General features: G+C 38.6%; 1 protein-coding gene across 1 annotated transcript; it reads left to right on the top strand.

Annotated features, from left to right (window-relative positions):
* Positions 1-1,146: 1,146 nt before the first annotated feature.
* On the top strand, positions 1,147-11,862 carry LOC146478213 (potassium voltage-gated channel protein Shal-like). Its single transcript, XM_085112460.1, has 2 exons — positions 1,147-2,801; positions 8,634-11,862. Exons 1-2 carry the CDS (start codon positions 1,537-1,539, stop codon positions 8,761-8,763), a joined length of 1,395 nt encoding a protein of 464 aa, XP_084968586.1. The 5' UTR covers positions 1,147-1,536; the 3' UTR covers positions 8,764-11,862.
* Positions 11,863-12,490: the final 628 nt, after the last annotated feature.

The raw sequence follows: 12,490 nt of genomic DNA, 5'->3' as shown, positions 1-12,490 counted from the left end.
AGCCAAAGAAATAAAGGCACCCTGTAGTTCAACCCGATTCTCGCATCCAACTGCCACCTATCGCTTTTTTCGGCCGATATGTATCCGAAGCTTCATCAACATAAAACTTACTGCATCTCCCGGTCAACAGCAAAGACATCTGTTCGGATAAAAGCTAAAATATCAGCTGTAATCCGACAGACGGGTTTTAAAATTCAAATTGGATGCTAATTGTGGGCGAGTCAAATTCGACAATATCAAAAATAAAGCTTTCGAAATTATGAATGATAACAGCTTGTAAAGAGCAGAAAAACGAATTCAACATAATGGTTTAAACAAAAACACGCGGTCTGTTTTTCTATCAAACAATGCTTAGCAGGTCTTTGTATTGTTCAACTCCTGTTGAACTCCTTTGGAGCGACAGGTCCTCTTGCATACAAAGAGAATTTCTCGTTTGATCTGACACTCAAGAATTCTTGTTAAAGGTTTTATAACTCCGCTAATATCTACCTTATCATCTACTGAAAGGACAAATCGTTAACAAATAGGACGGAGAAGAAGAGCTAATAAACGGGTATTGATTTCTTTTCATATTTAAACCAAAGAAAGTGTTGTGCGAACCGAACCTAATAGATTCTTCAGAATTCTGTTTAAATGACAGGGCAACGTGATCTCTTCTCGTTGTTATTTTTTCATTTAAACCGTTGTTACGAAGTGTCAATGTCTCAGCAAATTACCACAAATTTTTGTCTCGATACATTGTCCCTTTTTCTTTCTAAATTTCTATTCTCTACACGATAGCAGCATCTCTTCGACACAGCAGCTCGAATCCTGCTGCGAGCGACAATGTTTGGCGCCATGTGATGGCCCTGTATTCCTATTAGTAATTCAAAAGCCCACGCCATTAATTTAACCTCTTTTAACGAGGCAAATACTCAGTTTTGCACTCAGAAGCGAGTGCTAGAGGGAATTTCCTTACAGCGTGGTAGATACTAAAACTTTGCTAAAAACAGCCAAAAACCTGGCACATTGCAATCGTAAGACGCCATGACGCGGACATTTTAATGCGAGACGTGTGATATGATACATATGACATGCTGGTTGTTGATGGACAATATTCAGAGCTAGAAATTAACATGCACAGTTGAACAAATAACAAATTCGAGATGTGCTGTCAAACGTGGCTTGATTTACATATTGACTGGAAACGTTTAAATGTTTCAAAAATAGACTAATCTACTCGCGCGCGTTTTAACTGGCTTTAATCTTATATTGGTGGGATTTCTGCTTGTTTTGGTTTCGTTAAATGCTGATTGTTTCCCATAACGAGCCGATCTACTCGCGGATCTCAGTAAAATGTATTTGCATTGTGTTAACCAACAAGTTGCTCTGGGGAAGCCCGTTTGGTAAAGCTTGAAGCATCAGAGAATCTTAACTTCATCGCGCTTGCAGTGACTGCTCAGAAACGGATTTGCAAAGAAACAAGATGTTGTATACACACAATTGAAGGAATTAGATATGGATCCTACAAAGTTTACAGACAGAGCGTTTTAACTAATGGCTCGGCGGGTTCACTTTAGTACACCCGAATTTAATAGAAGGAATCGAATTGTGTTAAATGTAAGCGGGCACCGTTTTATGACGGATAAGAACTCGTTAATACGACATCCGCATACTTTACTTGGGAGTCACATGCTCGCTCGATTTTTTGACGAGGTTAAACAGGAATACTTTTTTGATCGAGATCCTCATTTGTTTCGCTACATATTGAACTATTATCAAAGCGGGAAACTTCATTCATCTCCCGACGACTGCCCCGTTGCTTTTAAAGACGAGCTTGACTATTTTGGGATTCCACTTTGCGAGCTGGAGGATTGCTGTTCAACTAACGTGGACGATAAAGAGAAACATCCTTGCCATTATGCTGTTAGAAGAGCAAGCGTGAAAGCTGTACACAGCGTTCCAGCTAACTATTTAGCTTGGAAAAGATTCGATAATGATCGCAGGACGGAAACACGTAAGATACTACGCAATAAAGATGGCGTGAGACGGTTAACGTATCCAGATATTAGCCTCAATCACCTGCCGCTCTCTAGGACTGGCAAAAGGCAGGAAAGCTACTCTAGAAAACAACGACAATTTAATGAAAAAGATCGTGCAACACACTCGCGCCAGAGTGTAAATTCAGCAGATGATTACGAAAGCAGTCACAAATGCCAAATAAATTGGAAATGCACACCGCCGAAAACGAATACTGGCAAGTTTGTGCACAAAGCGTTCAATTTTTTGTATGGCTTGTTTATAATTTCTAGCGTTGTTTCGACAACGATAGAAACCATCAACTGTGAGAAAGGCGTAAAATGTTTAGAATTACATCGAGATTTGTTTTTCGCGTTGGATACAATGTTTGTTGCTGTGTTCACATTTGAATTTCTCATACGTTTTGCTTTGTCCAAGAACCGTTGTACATTTATGAAACAAATATTCAACATAATTGACCTACTCGCGATACTACCGTATTATATTTCGCTTATTGCCTCGTTACTTCTCGATGCAGAAAGCGTTACGCTGCTTATCACCCTCAGAGTGTTACGAGTTAGCAGGATAATGAAGTTAACAAGAGGTTCAACTCGGCTTCAGTCGCTTATTTACACGCTAAAGAACTGTTCTACGGATCTACTGTTTTTATACTTCACGTTTACACTCGGAATACTGTTATTCGGTAGCGTGCTCTACTTCGTGGAACGAACAGACAATCCCGAAAGCTTCAAGAGCATTCCACACTCCCTCTGGTACACCTGCGTTACGATGATGACAACGGGGTAAGGTTTATTTTTTAAATAAATAAGGTTTATATTTTAGGGGGAGCAGGAATGGAGCAGTGTTCAAAGCACTCGCCTCCCACCAATACGCCCCAGGTTCGATTCCCAGACTCGGTGTTATATGTGGGTTGAGTTTGCTACTGGTTCTTGCCCTTGCACCTAGACGCTTTTCCTCATGTACTCCAGTTTTTCCCTCTCCTCAAACGCCAACATTTCCAGATTCCAATTCGATCCGGTATTTGGGACCAAGGTGAAAATTACTTGTTTAGTTCTAGCTAACGTATGTAAATATATTGCATCAGTCGAAAGAGGTTTCTTTTCAAAAGCATTTAAGCAGAGAAAGCGTTCAAAATTTGATTCTCAACCGAGACAAAATAGGGGTAAGGAAATTTTTAATTAACTGCTTTAAAATCTGACCCATGACAGGAGCCCTGAAGGTCTCCTGCGCAATAAGACAAATCTTGACTGAGTGATCAACATGACTAAAATTATGGCCAAGGCGGTTTCAACTACCATCGCCTGAAAAAAGAGTTTCATACTCAAATGCGCCTATACACATTCCAAAAAAATGGGAGAATGTTTCAAATGTTTTCTTAAATAGTAGTGCAACGCGAATACCCTACCTAAAAATACCGCTGAAGAGGTTTGATTTAAGGTGGCTGGCACCGGGTTTCGTTACTTTCCAGCACTTTGACGTATCAATACTACCACTCTTTATCAGTTGATGCTATAAACTAAAGTTGGCTCTGAACTTTTCTGATAGAATTTTGTTTTTTAAATTGTATCTCAACATGCTGATTACAAATGTTGGGTGTGTAGCCAGGCATGTTAAAAAGAATTTAAAAAGTTGATACTGGCTAAAAATATATATACTGGACGTTTCGGCCACTACTGTTGCCTTCTTGACAGGTCATCGACGTGGCGACAAAGACTAATTCTTGAAGCTTGGCATTCCGTGCGCGATAGAAACTCTATAAATGAACATATAGCGCTACCAAACGTATACAATAACATTAAGAGTTTTTAGTCTTTACAATACTCTAGAGACCACTGTTACACTTTGCAATTCCGTCGAGGTGTGATTTATTTATTTATCACACATCGTGTACATATTCCAAGCAGGACGCCGTTAGATATTTCACATTTTTATCTTTGCTGAAGAAGGCAACAGTATTGGCCGAAACGTCCAGTATATATATTTTTAGCCAGTGTCAACTTTTTTAATGCTGATTACAGTTCCATAATAAAATTGGGGGTCACCGAGGTCGTTTTTTAGTTATAACGACTTAAAGGTAATATTAGGGATGTTTTAACAGGTTATACTATTGTTATGGTAACCCATTATAACAAGAAAATAACCATAACTTGTTCACAAATGTTTAGACATATTTTTGATACCATTATTGTTGTATCAGCCGGTAAAGAATGGTTTTATTAATTCGTTCAAAGTATTTTAAGTGCTGCAAAGTGAGGAAAGGTTTCATCTAAAACCACTATCATGTACAATATCACACAGGAGAACTGGCCAATAACATGAAATATTTAAAATGATCACATTTACCGGATTTTCAACATTTTGTACAGTATTACCGGGGAATAACAGTGACAGAAAAGATCGCCAGAGGATTGGCTCATTGGATCATGGAATACAACAGTTTTGATTGGCTTAGCCACCATGGGATATCAGCCATTGTAACATGCACAAAAAATAGCCGCTATCCAATCATCATCTGGTTGTTCTTGCAAAATAACATCAGCAAGATCTAGCAATGTTTCTTGGTTGTAATTAACGTAGCAAATATTCCACTCGCGCTTGTTTTTCCACTCGTGTCTATCATCTCGTATCCAATGCACTCCTTGGATATTGAGCAGCTGATAAGAACAGATACTACACTTGGAGGCGCGGTAGTGTAGTGGTTAGCGCGTCGGACTTTCGATCGGACGGTAGGAAGATCTGAGGGTCGTTGGTTCAAGGCCAGGTTGGTCTCTTCATTGCTATGTTGTTTCCTTAGACAAGAAACTTTGCTCTACATTGTCTCTCTTCACCCAGGTGAATAAATGGGTACCAGCGATATACTGCGGGGGGTGACCCTGTGATGGACTAGCATCCCATCCAGGGGGGGAGGAAGCAATACTCCTAGTTGCTTCATGCTACAGAAACCCGGGCTAAGGTCCGGTCGTCTGGGCCACTTAGGCGTGTAGTGCGACTTACCTTACCTCTCCTTGAGTAATGGCACTTAAGGATCTCATCAATCGACCTAAATGCTGAAATTGCTTTTCACAGCGTAATAAACAGTACCGCAGAAGAGTAGCACTCAAATTGAAGCGTTCATTTAAATGGTCAAACTTAACCATTACAAACTCAAAGAAAAGAACCGCTCTAAACAGCATAGTAAGTATTTTACAGGGAAGTACTGCTCAATAGCTTTCATTTGAGTGGTAACATCTTTAGGATCTCACTATAAACCTCCTTGTGCACCACATTAAACTATACTACAGGAAAATCGTTCATTTAAATGCTCACTCTTAACATGAGTCTTATCTACATACTCAAAATTTGGATCCACCTCATACAGCATAATGAAAGAGCTGCTTAATGGCTTTCATTTGAATGCTCACGCTTTAGGTTTTTATTCAAAGATGCAAAGACAGAACACCTTGTGCAGCATAATAAACAGCTCCAAAGGATAGTACTGCTCAATAGCTTTCATTTGAGTGGTAACATCTTTAGGATCTCACTATAAACCTCCTTGTGCACCACATTAAACTATACTACAGGAAAATCGTTCATTTAAATGCTCACTCTTAACATGAGTCTTATCTACATACTCAAAATTTGGATCCACCTCATACAGCATAATAAAAGAGCTGCTTAATGGCTTTCATTTGAATGCTCACGCTTTAGGTTTTTATTCAAAGATGCAAAGACAGAACACCTTGTGCAGCATAATAAACAGCTCCAAAGGATAGTACTGCTCAATAGCTTTCATTTGAATGGTCACATTTTAGGATTCCATATAGATGCAAAGCGAGAAACACCTTTTACAGCATAACAAACAGCGCAACATAAAAATTAGTCTGTTCAATAGCTTTCATTTGAATGATCTCAACAAGAGGGTTCCGTTCACAGACTCATCCTATGTAAACAGCACCACCGGGATATGGATGATTGCTCTATAGCTTCACTGATTTGAATAGTCGCACTTTAGAATGATATGTTTGCTTTGAACAGTCACTCTTAAGGGTAATTTATCGCTACAGTTAAAAGACTATATAAGTCAATTTCAGTGACCATGGAAACGGTTCACCAATATAATCAAAATAACAAACTATGACATCACAAACAATACCCTTAGCTCAGAGTTCATTCACGTTAAAAGCGACTTTAAATGTACGTTGACTGAGTGCCAGTTGAATTTCGAAAATCGTTTGGAAATAGTAGTCTGAATTATTGGATGGCTTTGCATCAGAAAATAATTGAGGATTCTTTACTTGAGATATATTCAGTTTGAATACAGGGGTGTTGTTATAAATGTGGTTTTCCTTTACCACAGAGAAACGTCAGTCACTATCATATGATAGAACATAATTGACTATTAACAAAAGATTCAATACACTATAAATTGAAAAAAGCCGGCAGGTTTCTTTTACAGGTCACAGGTCACAAGAACTACAGGTCACTGTAAACAGGCTAAACAGGGTCTCCTAGCTGTAACCCCATACAAAAAAACACTAATTCAGGCCTAGGGCACGCTTACACTCTTAGCTGTATACCAGTACAACATTGACCTGTGGAATGTGACCTGTAAAAAAGACCTTTCCTGAAAAAGCTTTCAAATGGTCTTTCTTTAGAACTGTGACATTGAAAAGCAAATATTGACCGACCAAGAAGGAAGACGGAAAGAAAGTAAAAGCTAATTGGACTGGATTGAACGTTGATTGCCTCGATTCATTCTTCAAAAAAAGTAAAAAAAGTTTTTAATTTGGTGACATATGTTTGTTATCTTTTTCTGTAGTAGGCCTTTATCACGTTAATTTTATAATTTGATGTAGGCTTGGTGATGAAATACCATTAACATTGCCGAAAAGAGCCACCAGCCTTAAGACTAGTGAAATGGTAAAATTTGAGAGTTCTATATTCTGTATTCTGAAGATAAACCTTCTTAGGTTATCTTAGGGTCAACAATTTTTAGCTAGACTACTATTAGCTATTTTGTCATCAATTTAAGGCCTGGTTTACACTTGTGAGATTAGCACAAACATAAGAAAAAGTGTGTGTGAACCAGCGTGAGACGTGCACTGCGGGCGTTTGATTGGCTTTTGCTTAGGCCGGATTGTGCTTATCCCACACCAGTTCTCACTTGTGGCACAAGCACAGGGGACATCTTCTCTTTTAATGCTTGTACTTTATATGTCACACAGGTTGATACAATTTTTTTTCTTGTGCTTAATGCTCAAGTATGAAACAGTCTTATGAAAAGTGACATAGTCAAAGTCACCTCACACAGTCCTTGTCAGGGCTACGTTCATCCAGATGATCATAATTTACGTACCTATAATATGACTCCTGGATTCAAATCATCGTATAGGTCCACCTTATGTTGCTTTCAATCAATCAATCAATCAATCAATCAATCAATCAATCAATCAATCAATCAATCAATCAATCAATCAATCAATCAATCAATCAATCAATCAATCAATCAATCAATCAATCAATCAATCAATCAATCAATTTATCGATCAATAAATTCATCAATCAATCTATCAATCAACTTTGTTTAACGAGGGTGCACTTAACAATCTGTTACGACTGACAAACCTGTGGCCCTCAGATTCCAGATCGAATTAGAATTTGGAAATATTAGTTTTTGAAGAGAGGGGAAAACCGGAGTACCCGAAAAAAAACCTCTCGGAGCAAGGACGAGAACCAACAATAAACTCAACCTGCATATGACACCGAGTCCAGGAATCGAACCCGGGCCACACTGGTGGGAGGCCAGTGCCCCATTCCTGCTCCCTTTCATGTTTGTCGATGAGAATTTCAGCACTCTAAAAGAACAGTTGGACTTGTATGGGCAGTATATGTGAGAGTGACAGTGGTCGTTTGTCGTAAAAAGGGTATCACAGACATACCAAAACTATTAAAAAGCTATGAAAATATATTAAACGCATTAGAAATTTCGTCCAGCTTGATCTAACCCATTGGCATTACAAGCTTTTATGAAGGAGTCACGTTTGATTAATTGATTTTACATTTCAGTAAGTAAGTAACACATGGTGCTGGCAAAAAGCGAGTTATCATTCAAGAAAGAGGTATAAATACCTGCACAAGAAACAAGCAAACAGAATAAAAAACAACAACAACAACAACCTTGATTTATGATTAAAAGTGGACACAACTGGAGCGTAAATGCATGAACTCGCAAACAAAAATAACAACAACAAACAACCTTCGTAAACGGCTGGAGAAACATTGTCTCCGAAAACTTTTGTGAAGTATACCGCAGAGTGGGACACATGCCAACATTTGTTCTTTACAGCGTGAGCAAGGAACGTTTCTTTGGAAAGTGCAGAAAGGAGCGAAGAGATTGCGCTAGAAACAACAAAGTTTGGGCACTTTGCGCACGCTCAAACAACTACGACTGTCTCCGACGAATTAAGGGCTAGTTGACCGCTGAGCTTCGCGGGAACGTAGTGTATTACTCCTGCCCAGTCTCAAAGGCATTTGTTTTACAGTGCACTAGGTCCTTATTTCCCACGTTTCTCAATTAACTATTGATATGTTATTTTCCCGTAATATTTAACCACTTTTCTGTTCATTATCCTCAGATATGGTGATGTGGTGCCTTTTACAACGTTAGGGAAAATCATTGGCGGTCTGTGTTGCGTCTGTGGAGTGGTAATTATGTCGCTTCCAATCCCTATAATGCAAGACAAAAAGGTCGTGGTAATGAGATAGCAGTTGCAGAGTATGGCGGTAAAGTTCACACCGGAAAGAGTTTAATGGATGGGGTCACCAAAATAGCAGCCAAAATTCCACACGCAGGTTTCAAAAATGGAGTTTTCGCTTCTTTAGTTTCAGGGCGCCTTTTTTTATTTACAATTCTGGAGTGAGAATGGACAGAACGTAAAATGCGCGCGTTTTTCTATTCCGCATTCCTATTCCGGAATGGACAGAATGCCACTCCATCCATTCTGCTCCCAGGGGCAGAATGAACAGAATGTTGTGAATGAAATCCAAGATGGCGGACGGCGAGGTGAGCGCTGCGGATTCAAATACGTCTCTACAAGGGAAAAAATCAGGTTACACTTTTGGACAAAATGAAACATTGCTTCTAATTTCATTGTACCAAAAGTACAAGGAAAATTGCTGCGATATCGGCTGCAATGGCAGCCTCTTCGTCGGCCGCCATATTTGTTACGCAATGTTTACTCGGCCAGAACCGATGGGTTTTTTTTTTATGCAAACAATCCGAATTATTCCTAGCATTCCGTACCAACCATTCTTATTCCAGAATTGTGGATTAAAAAACGCGTCTTAAGTTTAGAATCCTAACGTAATTTCAATGTCACATGATATCATCCCCGTCGTTGCGGGCCTCAATACACATGTACTATTTAGCTTTCAAGTCTCATTTAGATGGCTTTCATACTTTCGGAGTTGTGGAGAAGGCCGGAAAAGAAACCTTCCCTTATCACTGGATACAAAGGAGGAATAAAAGCTCGATCTAGATAGGATTCAAGTGGTTTTGATTTATATCGCCTGAGGGATATAACAGAAATGACCGAACAATTAAACAAAAACTCAAGCAAGCGTTCATATTTGAAGCCAACTCAGACGTCCTTAGGGGTTCGTCACGCGTTTCCTCGTGACGAACCCCTAAGGATGTCTGCGTGGGAGGCTATGAAGCGACTGACATTCTAACCGAATGCATCTTTCAAGAGGAGTTCACGTGTGATTCACTAATTCATGTTATAAGAAGGTATCTGTTGTTTGTGGTCACCCAGGCCCAGTGTATGCTGTTGTACTTCCAATAGGTCATTTCCAAATCACTGAAAGCCTCTTTTCCAGACATAGGTGTGTCCATATGAAATTCTACCCAGTAGGCTTCGCCTTGTTAACGGAATTTAGGACAGCGCCTATTCTCTCTTCCAGTAATGTATTTTTCATTATACTTCAAAGCCTTAAGCTGGTGCAAAGTAGTAAAACCCTTTAAGTTGACTTTTCGTCTGCTAATGTTAAATTAACAGTAGTTATCTAAAGAATTAAGTTGTTATTTTTGCACTATGTAGCAAACTGTCCTAATTATTACAATCTGATCATTTTGTTGGAAGTGATAAAAATCTTCTTTAAAATTGCAAAATGAACCTATTAAAATCACAAATGACATCGAAGTAAATCGTATTTCTGGAAAAAAATCCCATCATTTATGTATTACCTACTTTGGTAAGGCAAATCATACTCTAGAATCAAAGTCCAATAAAAACTTACTGTTTAACTGACAGCGGAATATGCTAAGCTAGAAAGAAGGCTTGGTTTGACCACCGTAAAGATGTCCAACGAATGAAATCCGAAATTCGAAAATTTTTCCTGTTTTCCACGTTAACATGTTCCCACCAATAGCGTAACCCACAATTCCTTGATTCGCTCTGAAAAACGCTGGTCAAACTGCCTTATCAACGCTGTTTATAAAGCCAAACATTCGTTTCCACTCCCCACCGGCGTAGCACCATAATTTCGTGAGGAACTAACCCTGTTTGGCTAAGAATGATGTGTGTCAGTGCTATACAACTTTAGAGAGTATACGTATGTGTATAGCTTATTAATATATTGCAAAAATAGCATAAAAGAAAGGTACTTATAATAACATTTTCTAACGTGCGGACTTTTCACTCTTCATAAGTGCACATGCGTCGTCTCCATAATCCCGAAGTACAACAGCAGTCAAAGTTATAAATAAAGCCAAAAAAATCCTGACAATCAATGAAGCTCAGCAATAAGGCGGAGTATACACTTGATTGCAAAAACGTTGACACCTGAAAAGCATAAACCGTAAACGATGAGAGCCAACGGATTTGTGGGTAGTGTTTAAACAATAACCTCATTTCCATAATCAATAATTTACCATTCTCATTCTTTGCAATAAAAAATACAGTGCTGACTTAATTCTTCCGAATAATTTTCTACCAAATATTGCTTAAGTTCATTGCCTGTTTTGAACTTAGGCAAATAGCCAATTGTATATCACTCAAAATGGCCCTTGTTGGCGAACTTGCTTTGACAGTTTCCATCATTCACCACGTGCAACTAATTTTGGTTATCAACCGTCGCACGAGAATAGAATATTATGTAAATAAATTTAGTACATTTATACCCATAAAGCCGTTGGGTCTCATCGTTCACGGTTTATGCTTTTTAGGTGTCAATGTTTTTGTAATCGAGTGTATGCGCAATATGTCTAGGCTTTTGTACATTATGCTTTTGTTTCCCCACTAAAATGCTCCACCCTAATGCAACATTTTTCCCACCAAAATGCTCAGTCCACCTCAAAATGGTCACTAAAATGCTTGGATAATGCTCCTTATACAGAGGTTTTAACAGGTATTAACGCTGACACTATCAAACTAAGGTATCACAAGGTCATAGCGAAAACAAACATGGCCGCCTTTGAGGCTTTGACTCTAAAACCCTGACTTCTCCTCAGTCTCCACTTTTGAATTTCGAGTACAAGTCTTCATTTTCTTTTAAAAAGGATTATTTTTATTTTTATTTTCACTGAAAAAAAAAAAAAGAATCAATTTTCCGGAAAAATGCCACTAAAATGCTCGAATAATTCTTAATGCTTTTGCCTCACTAAAATGCTCGAATAAAATGCTAACATAATGTACAAAAGCCTAAACATGATTTCTTCAAATACCCAGTTGTTTAATGCATTTTTACAACACATTTCAAATTTGCTATTTCAATACCGGAAGTCACTGATCAAAAGAGACAGTTGTATATAATTATGCAGTTATTTTGTGCAGAACGTATTAAATAAAATATTTTAAAACCTTCTTTACTTATTGAATTTTCCAGACTCCATTTTACAGCCAATAATGGTACATTTTAATTTGCGTGTCATTTTATAAAGCACACCCTGGCGCCAGAACTATCGCGATACACAAAGAAAGCGATACAATACAGACCGAAGGGGGAACGGAGGGTTGATTGGATGTTTTCCCTGCGCTGACTCGGACTTTAAACATTAGGACGTTAAACACCACTAAACTTCTAGACTTTTCCAGATATTTATCCGGCCCCAATTTTGTGGAGTGGGTCAGTTTTCACTCATGTAGATGTTTAAACCACGGCAACCAAATTTTTACGGTCATGTCTTACCTAGAGTACAGACAATAAAAATGACGTCAGAGGAATATAAAGCTAATTCCACTCGTACTTTTCGAATGTTATTTGAACAAATCGACGGCAGTTTTCTATGGCTCAAAACTTGGCAATGAAACCACTGGCCTGTGGCTATTAAAAAATTTGGTCCACTTAACAAATAGATTCTATTTTGCCGTATGTATGTACTCTGATAACGCACAAATGACGCCAACACGTGGTAAGAACAAAGAAGTACGCTACGAGCCGCAGGCTGATATTCTTGCCACGATTTGACGTCCTGTGTATCAGAGTACAGACC

This window comes from Pavona decussata, unplaced genomic scaffold (assembly GCF_977016875.1).
Source record: "Pavona decussata unplaced genomic scaffold, jaPavDecu1.1 SCAFFOLD_65, whole genome shotgun sequence".
NCBI lineage: Eukaryota > Metazoa > Cnidaria > Anthozoa > Scleractinia > Agariciidae > Pavona > Pavona decussata.
Note: the sequence above shows the minus strand (reverse complement) of the source record. Positions and strands in the feature narration are given on the sequence as shown.

Bases quoted from the DNA above. Each gene is read 5' to 3' on its own strand.
- LOC146478213 (XM_085112460.1), top strand. From the start codon at position 1,537: ATGGCTCGGCGGGTTCACTTTAGTACACCCGAATTTAATAGAAGGAAT. The intron at 2,802-8,633 runs GTAAGGTTTATT...CATTATCCTCAG, and splicing joins GTTACGATGATGACAACGGG to ATATGGTGATGTGGTGCCTT.